Source organism: Pantherophis guttatus, chromosome 17 (assembly GCF_059756535.1).
Source record: "Pantherophis guttatus breed Tessera chromosome 17, ASM5975653v1, whole genome shotgun sequence".
In the NCBI taxonomy this organism is placed as follows: Eukaryota; Metazoa; Chordata; class Lepidosauria; order Squamata; family Colubridae; genus Pantherophis; species Pantherophis guttatus.
Window position 1 is genome coordinate 1,950,281 of NC_142079.1, and position 20,372 is coordinate 1,970,652.

Genomic DNA, 20,372 nt, shown 5'->3' on the forward strand with positions numbered 1-20,372 from the left:
TAGGTTCTCCACGGGGTTGTTTTTTTTTTTCCAACGACCTGTTGATTTTTTCTAGGTTCTCCAGGACTGTCAGCGGTATCGAAGTAACATTCGAGAAACGGGAGATCTTTGGGTGAGTTCTGGATCTCTTCTGCCTCTTTAAGAACCTTTAGATGTTAAATAGGTTTAGGAGACTAAGCTCAGACTTTTGCCAAACTAGAGAGCAAAGCTGGGGGAAACTAATCAAGGAGAAGCTTGATACAGTATAGGTGGAACCTCGCTCAATAGTAGTAACTGTGAGAGGGATCTTGGAGTCCTAGTGGACAACTATTTAGATATGAGCCAGCCGTGTGCGGCAGCTGCCAAAAAAGCCGACACAGTTCTAGGCTGCATAAACAGAGGGACAGAATCAAGATCACATGAAGTGTTAATACTACTTTATAAGGCCTTGGTAAGGCCACACTTGGAATACGGCATCCAGTTTTGGTCACCACAATGTAAAAAAGATTTTAAGACTCTAGAAAGAGTGCAGAGAAGAGCAACCAAGGTAATTAGGGGGCTGGAGGCTAAAACATATGAAGAACAGTTGCAGGAACTGGGTAGGTCTAGTTTGATGAAGAGAAGGACCAGGGGAGACACGATAGCAGTGTTCCAGTATCTCAGGGGCTGCCCCAAAGAAGAGGGAGTCAAGCTATTCTCCAAAGCACCTGAAGGCAGGACAAGAAGCAATGGGTGGAAACTCATCAAGGAGAGAAGCAACCTAGAACTAAGGACTGACAATTAGAACAATTAATCGGTGGAACAACTGGCCTCCAGAAGTTGTGAATGCTCCAACACTGGAAGTTTTTAAGAAGATGTTGGATAAACCATTTGTCTGAAGTGGTGTAGGGTTTCCTGCCTGGGCAGGGGGTTGGACTAGAAGACCTCCAAGGTCCCTTCCAACTCTGTTATTCTATTCTATTCTAATTCTGGGAGTTGAAATCCTCAGAGCTTGAATTTGCAAAGTTGAGAAACACAACACCCTGGTCAGTCTGGGTTAGGAGAACAAACTAGAACTTCCTTCAGTGCAGAGAAGGAGTTGTCAAACACTGCATGGAAACAGATTTTTCCCTCTCCAAATATATTTTTGGAATTAGATGCATTTGTGGTTTTCCTTTTGCAGGGCCATCTGCACGATCGTTACGGCCAGTTGGTGAATATTTACACCAAGCTTTTGCTGACCAAAATCTCCTTCCACGTAAAGGTAAATCTCTTCCGAGCGATCCTGTTCTTTCAGGAAAGTTAGACTTGAGTTAACTCATTCTCAGCGTAGTCCAAACTAAATTAAAACCAACTCTTCATAACACAAATTCTTCAGTCTAATCACCAACCTTGGTATAATTAGGCAAACTTCCAAAGGCTTCGCTCAAAAGCAGAAGACGCCGGCAAGAGATTAGTGCAGCAAGACTATCAACGTTGTTTTCCGACAAAGAGGCCAAGAGCCATTGCTGTTTTTTTAAGCCTTATGGGAGGGGCCAATCATCTCTTGGCCTTACTCCCTAGTCGTCCTTTTTGCTTTATCTGCTCCTGCCTTCTGGCAGCTCTTCTCATGAATGCACTAGGAACAGGCTCCTCCTGTTCCTCTGCCTCTCTACTGTCAGCCTCTGGAGGCTCCGGAGTCCGCACATTGCTCCCAGATGGCTCTGGCCCCATCTCTGCCTCTACGCAGAGCCCTCATCCGCGCCTTCCCCAGCCTCCAGGACTGGCCCCTGTTCTTCCTCAGCCTCATCGCTGTCCGACTCCACTGCCAGCTCCGCAGGCTGCTGGCGGACCACAAAAGTAACACAGTTATTAAGAGAATTGCTGAGCGCCTGAATTTTGATCATCGGGATATTGCAATGGTCATAAATATGAAAATGTCCATGTCACTTTTGTTTGTTTGTTTGTTTGTTGTTGTTGTAACTTTGAGCCGTCACTAAACGAAGTTGAGGACTACCTATAGACAGCTCCTTTTTCCATGAAACACCCACAAGGTTTGCAAACAGCAGAATATTCTACCAGATGACAATTGTTTAATTCTTGCTTTTTTCTTTTTTTTCCTCCTCTGTAGCATCCTCAATTCCCACCCGGGCTTGAAGTCACCGATGAGGTGCTAGAAAAAGCTGCTGGAACAGATGTGAATAACATGTAAGTGGGTGTCCCATCACCAGGGTTCCCTGGGATTTTTTCGGAAAAACCGAAAATAGCAGCTGCTTTTGGTCCCTGATGCCAAAGGTGGCATCCCAGGAGTGAAATGGAGGAGATCCACCAAAGACACTTGGCTTTGTAGCTCTAATATTTACCGTATTTTTCGGAGTATAAGACGCACCTTTTTTCCCCCCTAAAAGGGGGTGAAATTTTCGGTGCGTCTTATAAACCGAATGTAGCCCCGCCCACCCTTTGGCCTCTGCCTCCCAGCAGTTTATCTCCTTTCAGCAAGCAGCAAGAAGAAACAGCTCGTTTCAGCTTCAGCACAGCCTAATTAGCACAAGTTGATTGTCTATTGAATCGGCCTCCCGACTCTCAGCTGTTTTGCTCTCAGCTGTTTTGCGGGGGCCTCTGCTGCTTGCTGCAAGGAGGTAAATTGCTGGGAGCAGATTTTTTTTTCTTCTTGTGCTAATCAAGCTATGCTGAAAGCGAAAATGAAAGTAAAGCAGGGATTCGAACCGCTGAACTGCCGACCTTTCGATCGATAAGCTCAACGTCTTAGCCACGGAGCCACCGCATCCCAATCCCCAAATTTCTTATCGGAGGCCCGGCCCTTTCTCTATGGGAAGAGAAACTGATCGTTGCTCTTCTCCTCTTGATTTTACCCTTCTCCGCAGCTTCCAGCTCACCGTTGAGATGTTCGACTACATGGATTGCGAACTCAAGTTATCAGAATCAGGTAGACTGCGCTGAGCTTCCATGCTCTCTCTTTCTTTCTCCTTTCACTTTTTTTTTTTATTTTTCCCTCCTCCTGTCGGTGCCATTTTTCAACCCAAGCGGAGACGCGTGTGAGGTTGCCAAGTTTTCTTTTTTTTATGGGCTGAACAGAAGCTTTGTCTGCAGAAGTTGGCAAGCGAGGCTTGCCTTTCACAATCGGCCCCTGCTCAGATCGACCCGTCACACTGAATGCACAATGTACAAAAAAAAAAAAAAAATCCCCCAAAACCAACCCATTAAAGCTGGTGGTTTTTCCGTTAAGGTGGCCCGGTGAGGATTTTGCAGCCCGTTTGCAAAAATTTATCGGCTTGCTCTGCAATCACCTTGCAAGATCAGGCTCTCCCAAAGTCTTTTATTAAACAAATAAAATACGTAACCCTAATACAAACAGAGAGGACGTGCTGTGCAAAGGTGCTACGGGGTTTGCAAACCTGTGTAAATCCTTTTTTTTTTTTCAAAAAGTTTTTATTTTTCTTTCTTATAAACATATTTCAACGTACAATCTTTTATCCATCATTTTCCATTCATCTCATCTTTTAACTTTCATTTTTAGTTGTTCGGGGCTGCTCTTTTACCATTTACCCTCCTTTATTTTACCACAACTTTTTCCTCTTCTCCTCCCCTTCTCTTCCTTCCTCCATCTCTTCCTCCTTTCTTCATTCTTCCTCTCCTTCTTTTTCCTACTTCCCCTTCCCTTCTCCCACTCCTCTCTTCTTCCTCCCTTTCTAACCTTCTCTCCTACTCCTCTTTCCCCTCCCTTTTCTTCCTCTCCTTTTCCCTTTCTTCTATCTCTCCTTGTCCTTTCCTCTCTTCTTCCTTCCTTTGTCTACTCCTTCCCCTCTCTCTTCTTGTTTCCCTTTTCAATTCAATCTAGAATGGTGTTTGAGCCGCCCCGATTTTCTATTTATCTCTATTCTCATTTCAATTTCTTATTCGATTAATATTTATACCTATTTCATCATTTGCGTACATTTTTATAATAATCTCACTTTTTCTCTTTTACCTCCCCCCTCCCCTTTTTCCTTTTACCTAGGCGTCATCTGGGTTTCTATTCTTCTAATTATTTTTTCTCTTTTTCATCTTTTAAACCCGTGTAAATCCTGCAAGTTGTCAGAATTGAGACATTGGTGTTTTAAAAAATAATAATAATAATCCGCAAGCATTTCCTGCCGCACAAGTTTGCATTTGCAAAGCTCTCGGAAATGCGATCCCGAATTTTGCATTTCTGCCCGGAACGATTGTTGACTTTGGCGAGCCCCTCCTATCCGTCCTGCTTTTTGTGAGCTTCCTTTGTGTGGAGCATCAGATAACGCCGATGTTTGACGTCGAGTCGTGCTCCTTTCTCCTTGCCAAGTTCTGGGGTAACACCTGACCTTGGTCTGGCCTCCCTCCCTGCAGGCACAGAAATGTATGCTCCGAGTTAATGACCAACCTGTTATAACCAGGGCAACATCTCGCTTAAGCCAACCATGTTGCAGCCTGAATAAGCGAAGGGAGTTTCTTAGCAATAGGAAAACGGTTCAGTGCTTGAATTAGTTCAATGCTCTTCTATTATGCTTTTATGAGCCTCGGTGGTGCAGTGGTTAGAGTGCAGTACTGCAGCTCCTTCTGCTAATTGCCGGCTGCCTGCAATTTGGCAGTTCGAATCTCACCAAGCTCAAGGTTGACTCAGCCTCCCGTCCTTCTGAGGTGGGTAAAATGAGGACCCAGATAGTTGTGGGGGCAAGAGGCTGACTCTGTAAAATCGCTTAGAGGGGGCTGGAAAGCACTGTGAAGTGGTATATAAGTCTAAGTGGTATTGCGGTTCTGGAACCTGGATTTTCTAAACCTGCAGAGGTTGTGCGAGATTCAGTTCGATCCCTGGCCTCTGCCTAACAACTGGATCCACAAATCCATCTGCAAACTCTCGGCTGCAACATTGGCCGTCTCCCAGTTGGGGAAACTTTGTTCTCTGAAAATGAAAAGGTGTCTTATTTTAAATGATTTTGGAGAAGGTGCGGGGAGAAGATTAAACCTGTACAGGTTGCAAAAAAAGCCAGCGGGATGACCTTGGGCTAGTCTTCCTCTCTTAGCCCGACCTACCTCGTAGAGTTGTTGTTGTTGTGGGAAAATAGGACGAGGAAGGAGTAATATAGATGTCCGCTGCCCTGAGTTATTCATTAAAAAAATAAAGGCATAAAATTCGTGAGCTTCCGGCATTGATGATCATTGTACCTTACCTCCACAAGTTTGATTGGACAACCATTTTGTGTGGAGTAGCATAGGGTTTCCTGCTTGAGCAGGGGGTCAGTCTAGAAGGCCTCCAAGGTCCCTTCCAAGTTTTCCGTTACTCCGTTTGGTGTGGTTGATTGGTGCTTAAGATGCAAATGAGTTAATTAAAAAATTTTTAGAATGCACAGAGATGGACAAACTGACAAAAGAACTCAAGGAAAAAGAGGATACAGAATACTATAAAATTTGGCATAGATGGTATGAGTGGTTGCAGGGTAGGAAAAATGAGAAAGAGGAATAAAGGAGAGAGAAAGAAATGTTAAAATCAAGGGGGGGAAATAGGTAAATTACAAGATAAATGACTGAAATGTAAAGGTCAAGTAACATGTAGATGAAATTAAAAAAGAGAGATAGCGATATGGAACAAGATAAAGTTAAAATCTGTATAAATAGTAAATATTAACTCTCCCTTTTAAATTTTTAAATTGTTTAATCTGTTTTACAAATTGGGTGTTTTAAATTTGTTTTCGGCCAAAATATTTAATAATTTTAATGGACTTTTAATGTTTGTATTATCTGTATTTTATCCTGGCTGTTCACCGCCCTGAGTCCTCCAGGAGTAGGGTGGTATAGAAATTTGATAGATAGATAGATAGATAGATAGATAGATAGATAGATAGATAGATAGATAATAAATAAATATTAAGAAAGGATCACTATGAAAGAGCTGTAAAAAGAGTTTATGTATATTAATGTTGTATGTTTGTGTGTTTGTCTTAATGTGTTTACAATAAAAATTTAAATTAAAAAAAAAGATGCAAATGGGCATCCTTGGGGCGTTTGCTTCCATATCCATGCTTGCTAGGGGATTCTGGGAGGTGAAGTCCACACATCGTAAAGTGGCTGAGGAGGGATGGAGGGTGACTTCTCTCTCTCTCTCTCTCTGCTTATAGTCTTCCGGCAGCTCAACACCTCCATGGCCATCTCCCAGATGTCAGCCGTTCAATGCCGGTTGGCCCCGCTCATCCAGGTGATCCAGGATTGCAGCCACCTGTATCATTACACCGTGAAGTTGATGTTCAACCTCCATTCGTGTAAGTGGATCTTCAGAGCATCCCTGTTCTGGCACTGGCTGCAAGGCAGGGGGGGGGGGAGCAGCTCCAGCATCCGGGATCTGTCTGGGACTAAAACATCCTAGATTCCAACAGAGGCAGGAGAAACAGAAGATTAGGTCTCTCTAGCTCAGGGGTCTGCAAGCTTAAATACTCAAAAGAGCCATTTGGACCCGTTTCCCACAGAAAAGAAAACACCGGGAGCCACAAAAACCCTTCCCGTGCCTGACGATTTCTTGAGCGGCCACAAAACTAGTATATGTAGTCGAATTAAACGTTCTGTTTTCTTCTGAAACTTTTCTTTTCTTGGATTTATCCATGGTTGGCCTACCAGGGGATAGAAAAGCTCAATAAATCACGTGCCGGCAGGTGTCGCACATTGGCAGCTATGACGCATATTTTGAGTGACAGGGAGCCGCAGCAGAGGGGTGAAAGAGCCACATGCGGCTCCAAAGCCGCAGGTTGCTGACCCCTACTCTAGCTAGAGAGAATAAACCAGTGTTGGTCAACTTTGCAGCTTTAAGAATAAACCAGTGCTTGTCCAGTTTAGCAACTTCAAGAATAAACCAGTGCTTGTCCAAGTTTGCAACTTTAAGATGGGTGGATTTCATCTCCTGGCATGGCTTGCTGGGGGAATCCTGGGAGTTGAGGTCCACCCATCTTAAAGTTCCTAGGGTTGACAAACACTGGAAGAATCCTTCCAAAGTATCTGGAGAAACCTAGCCAAAAGTAAGCGCAAAAGTTTTCAACGGTTCGAGGCATGTCCCGACAATCTTGTCTTCTGCTTATCCTGCTTCTCTGCCTCTCCCCACTCATCACGTGGAAATTGATCTGAATCGATTGACAAACTGGGAAGGGTGCTCTAGGAGAAGATCTGCTGGGATTTGAGGTTTAAAAAGATTTAACACTCCCAGGGGTGTCCGGTTAAAGTTTTTGCCGCAGATTCAGCGAAAACTGGCCTGTTTTGCAGGCTGCTCGGTGCGACAAAAGGAGAAATTAACAATAAGTTGGAGAAGAAACGTGAGTAGTGTGGAATTGGGATCGTAGATACACCCAGGAGCATAGAAGAGTTCAGAGGCAGATGCATAAATAAATGTCTTAAACGTATTTATTCATATGATAAATCATATTAACTATGTACAACAGAGATCAAGTCTCATGAGGAACAAACATGAAAAGGGAGAGATGGAGAGAGAGAGAGCAAGGTGGAAAAGGTTGAAGGGGGTTTTATACTCAGGGTAAGCCCCTCCTTTCCACATAGGGGTGGAGACACTCTCTGCCTCCACTGGTGTCTATATGACACATGTGCCAATGGCTTGCAAATACTTGACAAGTAGGAGTTGAAAGCTTTTTCCTCTGTGCATCCTGGCGTGTCCCAGGATCCTTTGCAAAGCGAGCAGGAATTGCTGGCTGGGTGGGGAGAGTGCCCCGAAGGCAGGAAAGTTTGCAAAGAACAAGATTGCGTGGCCGGATTTGAATCGGGCCTGCAATCACAACACAGGCGCCCTTTTAAAAACAACCCTGGCACTACCAGCTGGAAACCTCCCGTGGGAGACATTCCTGCTCCTTTTGACTCAACGGCTCGTAGCTCTTCTGTGGAGCCAGAGCAGGATTTAAACCGATGCATCCTTTCAAAGGATTTACTTAAGCCGGAGGGGATTTGCTCGGATACCCTGTTTCTGTAGATGCCTCCTAGAAATGCTGCTAATGGGCAGAGAGGGCAGCATGAAAACAGTCGGTAGAGATTCTCGGTCATCCAGGTTACGGTTGTCCCAAAGGGGCTTTTTCAGGAGGCAGAAAGTCCAGTGGCCTCCTGGAAAAAAGGACCTTTGGGACAACTGTGACCTGGATGACCGAGAATCTCCACCAACTTTTAGCTATGCAATTTGGGATGAATGTCCTTTGAATGATGTGGAAGCAGGAATGGATTTCCAGAGGGGGAAAAAAATGGCAAGACTACAGGAACCATTTGCACCGCTCAGGTGACTCTGAGGACTCAGATAAAACCTCCAAGGGGGCTTCAACGACCTTCTAAAAGGATGCAAAGGACCAGCTGTCTGCAAGGAGTATCAATCCTTCCGTTCCCCACTATCCAGCTAGAGCTGAAGAAGCTTCTTGGAGGAGAAGCGAAACGTCTTCAAAGAAAAAAACAGGAAGTCCAGTTGCCTCCTGAAAAAACAGAATCTTTGGGACTTAAAAACAATTTTTTTTTTTTGCCTCAGTTATCCTTTTGAGGATGTCGCAGGCCCCGAAACCTCAGTTTTTTTAAAATCAACCAGGATGGCTTATTTGGAAAAAGAGTAGTTTGCTCTTTTTTTCCCCCCATCTCTGATTACAAATGACCCTTTGAAGTTTCTTGACGCTTCATTCCTACCCTTTTTGCTTCTTCCCTTGCTCAGGTTTGCCAGCCGATACGTTGCAAGGCCATCGAGACAGGTTCCACGAACAGTTTCGCAGGTAACGGTAGCCTTGCGTGCCAGTTGCGGCTGCGTGGGTCGTGAAAAAACCAGAACCACCGAAGTGCTGCGTTAGGTATTCCCTAGCATGTAATCGAATCGTGCCGTCCGGGGCCATTCTGATTAAAAAAAAAAAAAGTAAAAAAAGTAACAGAAATATACTGCAATTTTTCTCGGGTTCCTTAAGAATCCTCTCTTAAAAGGACATCCCGTTGTATAATAGGCACTTTAAAAAAAAAAGAAAATACGCACAGCAACATGAAGAATAGCCAGGAACTGCTTACCAGACCAGATTTATAGAATAACAGAGTTGGAAGGGACCTTGTAGGTCATCTAGTCCAGCCCCCTAACACAGGCAGGAGACCCTACACCAGTGATGGCTAACCTTTTTGCCATCGCATGCCAAGAGCAGGGGGTGAGGGGGTCGCGTGTGCACGTGCCAACACCCATAATCGACCTCCCCCCGCTCCTGGCATGCAGTGGCATGGTAGGCCTGTTTTTTGCTCTTCCCAGCCTCCAGAGTCTTTCTAGGAGCCTGGGGAGGGCGAAAACGGCCTTCCCCACCCCCCACCCCGGAGGCCAGAAATGGCCCATTTGCCAACTTCCAGTGGGACCAGAAGGCCCGTTTTTTGCTTTCCCTAGCCTCCAGAACCTTTTTAGGAGTCTGGGGAGGGCGAAAACAGCCTTCCCCACCCCCCACCGGAGGCCCTCCGGAGACTGGAAACGGCCCATTTGCCAACTTCCGGTGGAACCGGTGAGTTGAGCTCGCGTGCCCACCGATATCCATAGGTTCACCATCACGGCCCTGTACCATTTCTGACTGATGGCAGTCCAATCTCTTCTTGAAAGCTTCCAGTGATGAAGCTCCCAAAACTTCTGAAGGCAACTTCTGTCCCATTGAATATAGAATAACAGAGTTGGAAGGGATTTCTGAGATCATGTAGGCCTAGAAACCTGGCTGGTTTTATTCAAAGCTGGCTGCACTCTGGATTAAACCAGTTTATAGATGGGATTCGAAGAGAGAAGATGAGTGTTGGCTACCAACAGGATAGATTTGTGAGTTAGGTTAACCTCTAAAAGAATAGCACAGTAAGAACAGTAGCTAACTTTGCTAGATTCTTGTATTTTTCCATTCATTTTCTGTTCTGTTCCTTCAGGAAGCACAAAGGAAAAAATAAAATAATAAAATAAAATAAAATAAAATAATAAAATAATAAAATAAAATAAAATAAAATAAAATAAAATAAAATAAAAAATACTTAGCTGCACCAAGTAGTAAGGATAGTGGGTTTCCTAGGAACACCTCACCTTCCTTTGACATTTTCCTACTGTTTTTTCTCTGCAGCCTGAAGAACTTTTTCAAAAGGGCATCAGACATGCTGTATTTCAAGCGTCTCATCCAGATTCCACGGTTGCCCGAGGTATCCCCTATTTTTCCTGCTAGAAACAGGGACGGACGTCCTTAATATGACTGTTAACCCTGCCTGCAAGCATGCATGCGTGAAAGAGAAACCGAGCAAGGGGTTTAAGGGAGGAAGGCTGCCGGTTTCCCCCCCCCCCTTGCAGAGTTGTCTGAATGGGGAGCCAATCCTGATAACATGGATGGAGCAGTGGGGAAGGATATTCAGATGGATCTGACTTCCTTCCGAATGGAGGCGAACATACGCGTCCCAGGATAATGTTGGAGGATCTAATCTGGGTCGGTCACCAGGACCAGAGGTTTTGTCTTCCGAGCTTTCGGATTCATGCTGGAGCCCATCTTCAGGGAACTTCTCTCTAGCAGAGTGTGCGCTGTTCTGTGTGTGGTATTTATAGTGCCTGTTGCGTGTGGCTTTTTAGATGTTGATCGGGGTGTGTTGGTGGCTGGCTTTTAAGTGGTTTGCTTGTGGTACTCAGTCCTCACCTTCTAAGATAGTCTGGTGGTAAATCAGCATTCCTGTTGACTGACGAGGGGCCCGTTTCCTATGCTTCAATCACTTCCCTGGCTGTTTTTGTCCCTCGTCGGCCAACAATCTTAGTAACTGACTGTTTTTGTCCCTTCTCGTCCAACAATCTTAGTAGCTGGCTGTTATTGTCCCTTCTCATCCAACAATCTTAGTAGCTGGCTGTTATTGTCCCTGCTCGTCCAACAATCTTAGTAGCTGGCTGTTTTTGTGTCTGCTCATCCAACAATCTTAGTAGCTGGCTGTTTTTGTCCCTGCTCGTCCAACAATCTTAATAGCTGGCTGTTTTTGTCCCTGCTCGTCCAACAATCTTAGTAGCTGCAAAATTGAATGCATATCCTTGTTCATTGCAGTGTGAGACTACCAATGAGTTTGGGTCTCCTTCCTCCCACAGAACCCCCCAAATTTCCTGAGGGCATCCGCCCTGGCCGAGCACGTCAAGCCGGTGGTGGTCATTCCGGAAGAAGCCCCCGAAGACGAGGAGCCGGAAAACCTGATTGAGATCAGCTCAGCTCCATCCGTAGAGCAGCAGGTGAGATAAAATAAGAATAGAATAGAGCTGGATGGGACCCATGCTCAATGCAGGTGCTCGGTCAGACCATTCAGAAGTGGATGACTGGAGTAAATTTTCCCCTTCCAGATGGGGTACAGCTCCATAGTTATTTTTTCTTTTACCTTAGTTTTGGAAGGCATAACCGTGTTTCTGAACATGTGCAAAATTTTAACGCCCAGAATTTTTCCTTTTTTTTTTTTTTTGTAGAATGTGTCGGATATATTTGAGCAGACTTTCGGGCCGCCCAATGGACTAAAAGATGACAGGTATTTGATCAGCAAAACCTCGGTCCTTTTGTAGTTAACAAAAGCAACCCTTAAGCAATCTAGTGCTTGGGATTCCCAAAAGTAAACAAAATAATTTTTAAAAAAGTTTTGAAGGGTTGGTGACAGAAGAAACCCAGGAGACTATGTATGTCTTTAACAATCTTGATAAGGCCACACTTGGAATATTGCATTCAGTTTTGGTCGCCACAATGCAAAAAAGATGTGGAGACTCTAGAAAGAGTGCAGAGAATAGCAGCAAAGATGATGAGGGGACTGGTGGCTAAAACATATGAAGAACGGTTGCAGGAACTGGGTATGTCTAGTTTAATGAAGAGAAGGACTAGAGGAGACATGATAGCAGTGTTCCAATATCTCAGGGGCTGCCCCAAAGAAGAGGGAGTCAAGCTATTCTCCAAAGCACCTGAAGGCAGGACAAGAAGCAATGGGTGGAAACTCATCAAGGAGAGAAGCAACTTAGAACTAAGGAGAAATTTCCTGACAGTGAGAACAATTAACCAGTGGAACGACTTGCCTCCAGAAGTTGTGAATGCTCCAACACTGGAAGTTTTTAAAAAGATTTTGGGTAAACCATTTGTCTGAAGTGGTGTAGGGTTTCCTGCCTAAGCAGGGGGTTGGACTAGAAGACCTCCAAGGTCCCTTCCAACTCTGTTATTCTATTTCTATTTCTAATCTTCTAAGGTGATTGGTAATACATAATATTCAGCTTCATTCCTTTGACAGTCAAATGGTATTTTTTAGAGACAGGAGCGAGCATGGCTTTATGGAATTGCAGGAGGTATAATTATACCGAAGCATCGTCTTTAGTGAAAGAGGCTAGAAATCTAAGCAGGCTAGCTGACTATCCGATGGGGAAAGTGGAGGCCATGAAACCGATGCGAAACTTGCATTTTGCACACCATTAATGTGACGCGTTGCTCTTTTTATCTTCAGAGACCTGCAAATCGAAAACCTGAAGAAAGAAATTGAACTGCTTCAGACCGAGCTAGAGAAGATTAAGCTGGAGGTAAGGTCCGGATTTGTGCAATAACAGTTACAATTTACAATCATATTCATTATTTAATCTATTCTTAACTTAATACTAATACATTAAACATCTAATACCTTACATCCTCTTTTTAATTTGCTTAACTCTATTAACTCTATTAACTATTTTCTATAGAAAATAGAATATATAGAGTTTTTCTATAGAAAACTCATCTAATTTTTATATTTGTCCTCTAACCATCGATAAAATGTCCCCCATATCTCATAATAACCAGTCTGTTCTTTCTCTTCAATTGCCAGTGTTAATCTATTCATTTCTGCACATTCTAATATTTTCCTTATCATATAGAATCTCTTCACTTTTCCAATTTTGTACAAATACAATTCTAGCTGCGGTTATTAGAATAGAATAGAATAGAATAGAATAGAATAGAATAGAATAGAATAGAATAGAATAGAATAGAATAGAATAGAATAGAATAGAATTCTTTATTGGCCAAGTGTGATTGGACACACAAAGAATTTATCTTGGGGCATACGCTCTCTTATTACATGAATAATCAAATATACATTTTCTTTACTATAAGTTTCTGGCAGTATCCCCAATAGAAATATTTTAGGTTTCAAATCAATATGTTGTTGTTTCCAACCATGTACATATTTTTATCCAATATTTTTTAGCTTCTGCGCATGTCCACCACATATGATAATATGAAGGGCGAAAGTGTCATTCTTTGGAGCTGATGACCGAAAGAACTCAGGAAGAAGTGGGGAATATGATTTTGGTTGTGTCAGGAAAAAAGGATGCTTTGTTTCCAGCTCCCTGTTTTCTCTCCTCAGGCTCAAAGATACATCACCCAGCTGAAGGCTCAGGTGAACAGCCTGGAGGCCGAGGTAGAAGACCAGAGGAAGCAAAAGCAGAAAGCCTTGGTAGACAACGAGCAGCTCCGAGATGAGCTGGAGAAGCTGCAGAGAGCAAAATTTGAAGGAGACAAGAATCGAGGACTCTACTTGGAAGCGGAGAGTAAGTCAGGGGTGCCAGCCAGGGAGCGTGTGGGGTGTGGGGGATCTCTATGTGGTGTGTCTTGCTCCTTAAGTTAAAATCTGGCTTCTCCAACCGAATTCAGCAGAAAAAGAAAGCGTTTTCCCTCAACAGATATTCCTTTTGCAGGCTTGACTTCCTTGACTTACGTTTGTGATTGTTTTGGGGGAGAAGGAATACGTAATTCTGGCCCCTCCCAAGTTATCTGTTGTTGTTAATCGCGCAGTCGTGTCCGACCCATTGTGACTCCATGGACAACGTTCCTCCAGGCCTTTCTGTCCACCACCATCGTCTGGAGTCCATTGAAACTCACGCCGACTGCTTCAGTGACTCCATCCAGCCACCTCGTTCTCTGCCATCGTCCCCTTCTTCTCCTTTTGCCCTCCATCGTTCCCAGCATTAGGCTCTTCTCCAGGGAGTCCTTCCTTCTCATTAGGTGGCCAAAGGATTTGAGTTTCCTCTTCAGGATCTGGCCTTCTAAAGAGCAGTCAGGGTTGATCTCCTCCAGGACTGACTGGTTGGATCACTTTGCAGTCCAAGGGACTCGCAGGAGTCTTCTCCAGCACCAGAGTTCAAAGGCCTCCATTCTTTGGCGCTCAGCCTTCCTTATGGTCCAACTTTCACAGCCATCCATTGCAACTGGGAAAACCATGGCATTGACTATACGCGCTTTTGTTAGCAGGGTGATGTCTCTGCTTTTTAGTATGCTTTAATTATACCTCTGGTAATTCTGGGTTTCTCTTCCCCGTGGGCACACTTGATAATTTTAGGAAATCTTGGCAGTCTGTTGATGGAAGGGGTTACGTTTTTGTCCGATGCCTGCATCAGAAGCAGTGCTGTGTAATAAACAAGACGCGTGGCCTTTCACTTGGCCATTAATAATGACCCTAATTTTGCAGCATTGCATTACAGAGTTTGTAGTTTGTTCCCACCCGCAAGACGGGGCTTGGTTCGACAATGTATCTCTGTTCAAAATGGCCAAGAAACACCTTGGGTGGGTAAGCAATAAATCTGAAGAATGTCCGAGCCCACAAATATTCTCAGTTCTTCTGCCATGTGCTGGTTGGTAATGGATGTCCCCAAGTTTGAGAATGTCCACTAGCTTATTGCAATGATCGATTGGATGAGATGTTCCATCAAGTTGATGCCAGTTGTTAGCAACCCCCAACATAGATGTTCTCCATGACGATCTGTCCTTAACCTTCAAGACTTCCAATGATTCATCTTCATCACTGGGAATCCGCCCAACTTCTGCTGGTTGTCCTCTTCTTCTCTTTTCTTCCACCTTTCTCAGCATTGGAGCCTTCTCCAGAGATCTGGGCCTTCATATCATGTGTCCAAACTAGGATAATTTGAGCCTGGTCATAAATGCCTTGAGTGAGAACCCTGGGTGGCAAGCAACGGGGTTCCTTCAAATAATGATTTCATAGGGAGGTGAAAGTAATAATGTGGCAATATCCTTCTCTTTGGCAGAAAAAGCCAGCACCACCGAAATCCGGTATGCCAAGCTGAAGGAGAAGCACAACGAGTTAATCAACACACATGCGGAGCTTTTGAGAAAGGTAATGGTGCCCATTCCTCGTCCCATTGGTTTTTACGACACCTCCATGGTCATAGTTAAAGGTCTCCCCTACTTCAATCAAGATCAGATAAGTTTTCTTCCGAGACTATAAAGTAAGAGCAAGAGAAAACCATGATTTGTCTTTTGCTTATGAGTTTCTCCCCTCCTCCCCCATAATATTATAAATCAGGGGTAAGAAGAAACCCTGATTTGTCTCTTGCTTGGCCAAATTCTTTTTTCTTCTCCATCCATCCTTCAACTCTGAATCTTTCTGCACCCAGAACGCAGATACGGCCAAGCAGCTGACAGTCACCCAACACAGCCAAGAAGAGGTCGCCCGGGTCAAGGAACAGCTGGCTTTCCAGATGGAGCAAGTCAAACGAGAGTCGGAAATGAAGGTGAGTGTCAGGGTTCCAAGTAACACCCCCAATGAAAGAAAACTCCGAAGCTTGGATTTCCTCAAAGTCATGCTTTATTAGAGATGCCATATTGGCACATCTGGGGAAACCCGAATCTGAGAGCTTCGGGGTTTTCCCCACCATAAAGGAAAGTCCAAGTCCCTGTCCCAGCACCGACATGTCCATCACATGGTCCAATCAAAGCACCGTCCCCACTGGAGATGCCTCCCAGTTCCAGCCTCCCAGGTGCAGGGCAAGACGGCCTTGACTTTCTAAGAAAGGAATGTTATTATGACTACTTATCATCCCTGCTCCATACAATCCCCCCTCCCAATTTCCGACAGCAGTAAATGTGGCAGGCCTGAAGGCCTAGATGTAAAATATGGCTTGCAGGTCTGACTGTGAGCCTCTCTTGGGATGGGACGCCTTGGGTCAAAGTCGGTCTGTCTTCTGTTTTGGACAAGGGTGCAGTTCCTTCTCTTTAAAGTCCGAATGCAAAACCGGTCACGGAACGTAGCTTTGACCCAGGGGTGAAATGGCTCCCCTGGAAACCCCGTAATAGGTCCTGTTGTCAGCGCCTCAGCGCTGGCATAGAGAGGAGAGAGATAATTTCTGAACTTTTGCCTGCTAAATCCCTTTGAAGACGGGTTGTCGTGGAAATGAGGAGGGGGGAGACATTCCTGGGAAATGATGAGACAAGAAGTCTGGAGAATGACTTGGAAGCTCGCCAATGAGAAGCAGAGAATTGGGGATCGGAAAGGGAGGGATTGGGGGGCAAAAGTTCAGTCTTGTCCGCATCGAGTCATGATCCGGTGGCTGTGCTCAATTAAAGAAAAGATTTCCTTAAAGATTGGCAGTTTGGAAATTCATTTATTTTGAGATAACATCGAAGTCTGACACCTGTCTCTTGGGTTTCATGCAGTTAGAAGATCAGATGCTTCAGGTGGAACAGATGAAGAGAGCGATGGACTCCAAAGCAGAAGAACTGACTCAGCTTCAGCAGTCGCTCAGCCACTCTAAGCAGGTATTTGGCCTAAGGAGGAGATTGTATGGTCTCTGGAAGATCCTGTCTCTCCAGCCCTATCTGAATTTCGAGATACCTTTTTAAATATCTTCACTTGTTTATAGTTTTTTAGCTTCGGGTGCACATATGTGGCCTAGAATCATCATCATCTTTTAACGACCCCCATAATCCCTTGCGGGGTGGAGTCTGGGCAACTGAATGGAGCTAGCAGAGTGTTTTACTGGCCGGATACCCTTCCTGTCGCCAGTACGGAGTTTTGTTTAGCAGATATATTCTCACTGTGCCCAGAGAGAGAGAAATATCTGCCTCTACCTAGGATCGAACTCACAGCCTCCTGATTGTGAGGCGAGAGCTAGGTGTGGCCTAGAATAGCTAGGCTAAAATCTTGAAATGCGTAGAAGTGAGTTGAAAGGCGAGTCTGTTGCGGAGACCAAGGGCCCATGTCTGTAAAAGTTGATCTTAAATCTGCATTTGTGAGGTCCTAGTTAGTTTGCCCTCAGGATGGAACAGAGGAAAGGCCTTCTCCACGTAAATAATGGGAAGGGAGGGTGTGAGAACTCTTCAAGCAAGGAACCAGCGTGTGGAACTCTTTCCCACATGATCTGCAGGTTGGTTCGGACCTCAACAGCCAGCTGGATGCCCTTCAAGCCGAAAAGGAGACTCTGAGGAAATCGGTCAGCGAGAAGGAATGTGAGCTCATCTCAACCAAGGTCCTGATTCAAGAGAAGCAGCTCCTGTTGAGCCAGGAAGCCGAGAAGAGGGCGAAGGAAGTGCAGGAACTCCAGGAAAAGTTGGCGGAAAAAGTACGGAGGAGAAACGTTGTTGTGTGGGGGGATGCAGTTTCCTTTTCCCATATCACTGGGAAGGCGAGGGGGAGTTGGAGTCAGCCCAGGATTGGGATAAAAGGAGGGGACCAGCTTATCCTCCTGGTTTTCCCTGGACTCATATCCAAGGACGTGGTCTTGTAACGCGTAAACATACTTGCTCGTCTTATGTTTTGCATCCATCCCGCAGAAAAATCACGAACAGAACCTGCAGCAGAAGCTCCTGGACGACCAGTTCCGAATCTTGCAAGGGACGATCAAGGAAGCCGAGAACATCATCCAGGATGCCGTGAGCAAGTTGGACGATCCCCTGCATATCCGGTGCACCAGTTCTCCAGGTGACTCCTGAATCCTTGCTTGCTTTTAGATAGATAGATGAGAGATAGATAGATGAGAGAGAGAGAGAGAGAGAGAGAGAGAGAGAGAGAGAGAGAGATGACAGACACACAGACAGACAGATATAGATGATAAATAGATGAGAGAGATAGATGAGAAAGAGATATAGATGATAGACAGACATAGATGATAGATAGATAGATAGATAGATAGATACATACATACATACATAGAGAGAGAGAGATGAGAGATAGATAAAGAGAGAGAGAGAGAGAGACAGACAGACAGACAGACAGATATAGATGGATGGATGGATGGATGGATGGATGGATAGATAGATATAGATGACTGACTGACTGACTGACTGACTGACTGACTGACTGACTGACTGACAGAAAGAAAGAAAGAAAGAAAGAAAGAAAGAAAGAAAGAAAGAAAGAAAGAAAGAAAGAAAGAAAGAAAGAAAGAAAATTCTTTATTGGCCAAGTGTGATTGGACACACAAGGAATTTGTCTTTGGTGCATACGCTCTCAGTGTACATAAAAAGACATTCGTCAAGAATCATAAGGTACAACACTTAATGATAGTCATAGGGTACAAATAAGCAATCAGGAAACAATCAATATCAATATAAATCGTAAGGATACCAGCAACAAAGTTACAGTCATACAGTCATAAGTGGGAGGAGATGGGTGATAGGAACAATGAGACTAATAGTAATAGCAATGCAGACTTAGTGAATAGTTTGACAGTGTTGAGGGTTTTAAAAAAAAAAAATAATTCAGAGATTAAGATGACTCCCTTCCTTCCAAATCTAACCCCCGGGCTACCTTTGAGTCAGAGATCCAGAAACATACAGGTTTTCTTCTCCTCCCCAACCGCATTCTTTGTCCTTCATTTCTTCCTCCGCAGATTATCTTGTCAGCCGCGCCCAGGCAGCTCTGGAATCGGTGAATGCCCTGGAGAACGGACATAAGCATTATCTCACCAACATGGCAGGTAAGACGTGTTTGGGTTTGCCCTCTGCGTTCCCTTACCTTGAGCGTTGGGATGGAAGCGTTCCAGATATCGCAAGCAAGCAGAAAGAGGTTGCTGGTTCTCAAATTTGTGGAGTTTTTCTTCCTAATTCCTCAAACTATGGAGCCAGTCAGTGGATAGGACAGACATAATCCATGATGATGTGTAGCTAAAGTTTCAGACCAGGTCTAAACTGAAGGCCATCAGCCATGAAGTCTCTCGCACAGGGAATTTGGAAAAGCAGGGGATTGATATGGTGTGGTATACACAATGCAAATACAATCTAGGTATGAAAAAGATGCAAAACAATATGGTTTTTATAGGGAATTGACAGAATTAGATAAGATGTTAACAGGAACAAATGGGGGAGTGGTAAAGGAGAAAATTGTACAGCTATTTTTTTTTTTTTTGAAAATATTTTTTATTTTTTCCCAAACATAAACATAAAATATAACTTTCAAGAATAGAGTTTCAATCCGGTCATACATGGTTAACATGCTTATATTCTTTTAACACGCTCTATTCCACTTTTCCATTACATCTTTTAAAAATTTAAAACAGCAAAAAAACAAAACAAAAAAAACCAACCAAATTTAAACATAAAATTCTAACACTTTCATCTAAACAAATCTAATATATCAATACAGTTTTAACTTCAAATTAAATTTTAGCTCATTATCTCTGTATCTATATCTCATCAATATCCAAATAGTTATTAACAATATACTAGTCTCTTATTCTAATTATATACCTTACAATTTTATCACCAAAATTATCAAATTCAATTTCAATACAGCGATTTATTGAGTATTAAGTTAGAAGAAGAACAAGTTAAAAGAAACAATGATAGCATGGGCAAAAAATATTGGACGTGTGAAAGAGAATTCTGGGAGTTGAAGTCCACAAGTCTTAAAGCTGCCAAGTTTGAAGACCTCTGAGTTAGATAAAAGGAGCCAAGAACTTAAAGATAAAATGGGTTTAGATCACCTGAGGAAGTCCTCCATGAAGTCACCAGAAGGTCCACTCATAGGGGGACAAAGCTGGAATTCTCGGTGGCATTCGGTACGAAATTCTCTCTCCAAATGGATTTTCATTCTGTCTTCTTCCCGAAAACAGTTTGGTTGTATAGCTGTTTGAAGCACAGCAAACACTCAAGGTTTTTTGTTTTTTTTTAACATGGCCAATGATGCTTTATGTTCCTTTTTCTGTTTAGCTTTCATTTGTGCACCTTTCGGTTTAAGCGTCGTTTGGTTTCGGTTGGGTTAAAGCAGCGTTTTTCTCAACCTCAGCCACTTTTAAGATGGGTGGACTTCAAAGTCCCAGAATTTCATGCTGGCTGGGAATTCTGGGAGTTGAAGCCCACCCATTCTTAAAGTGGCTGAGGTTGAGAAAAACACTGCCATAAAAGGAAAGACCAACTTCAGAGAAAGTTGGTCTCCATCTGCCTTGAATGCAGCACGCTTTTCGGATCGCTCTGCTTTCCTCACCGTTTCCTTCCGTTCTCACTCTTTGTCTCAGATGCCTCTGGACTGGTGGCTGCGTTGGCACAGTTTGCCCATCTCACGGCAGATGCCATCGTGAACGGCAGCGCCACCTCCCATCTTGCCCCGACGGATCATGCTGACAGTGAGTAGGGCTTGGAAAAGGCTCCCCGCTCCCACCTTCTCCTTAATTTTAAGTGTTAATCTATCCATTTCTGCAC

The 20,372-nt window shown here is 44.0% G+C and overlaps 1 protein-coding gene across 2 annotated transcripts in view; it reads left to right on the plus strand.

The window, feature by feature from the left end:
• The window catches only part of HIP1R (huntingtin interacting protein 1 related), a 43,079-nt gene that overhangs the window by 15,070 nt on the left and 7,637 nt on the right, over nt 1-20,372 (plus strand). For both annotated transcript variants that reach the window (XM_060691893.2, XM_087880375.1), the window contains exons 4-21: nt 56-112; nt 1,142-1,222; nt 2,069-2,145; nt 2,823-2,884; nt 6,087-6,227; nt 8,645-8,702; nt 10,047-10,122; nt 11,039-11,176; nt 11,405-11,463; nt 12,415-12,487; nt 13,309-13,492; nt 14,984-15,072; nt 15,353-15,469; nt 16,392-16,493; nt 17,102-17,296; nt 17,508-17,655; nt 18,566-18,652; nt 20,189-20,296. In XM_060691893.2, coding sequence (XP_060547876.2) covers nt 56-112; nt 1,142-1,222; nt 2,069-2,145; nt 2,823-2,884; nt 6,087-6,227; nt 8,645-8,702; nt 10,047-10,122; nt 11,039-11,176; nt 11,405-11,463; nt 12,415-12,487; nt 13,309-13,492; nt 14,984-15,072; nt 15,353-15,469; nt 16,392-16,493; nt 17,102-17,296; nt 17,508-17,655; nt 18,566-18,652; nt 20,189-20,296 — 1,852 coding nt within the window. The remainder of the gene's footprint in view (nt 1-55; nt 113-1,141; nt 1,223-2,068; nt 2,146-2,822; nt 2,885-6,086; nt 6,228-8,644; nt 8,703-10,046; nt 10,123-11,038; nt 11,177-11,404; nt 11,464-12,414; nt 12,488-13,308; nt 13,493-14,983; nt 15,073-15,352; nt 15,470-16,391; nt 16,494-17,101; nt 17,297-17,507; nt 17,656-18,565; nt 18,653-20,188; nt 20,297-20,372) is intronic.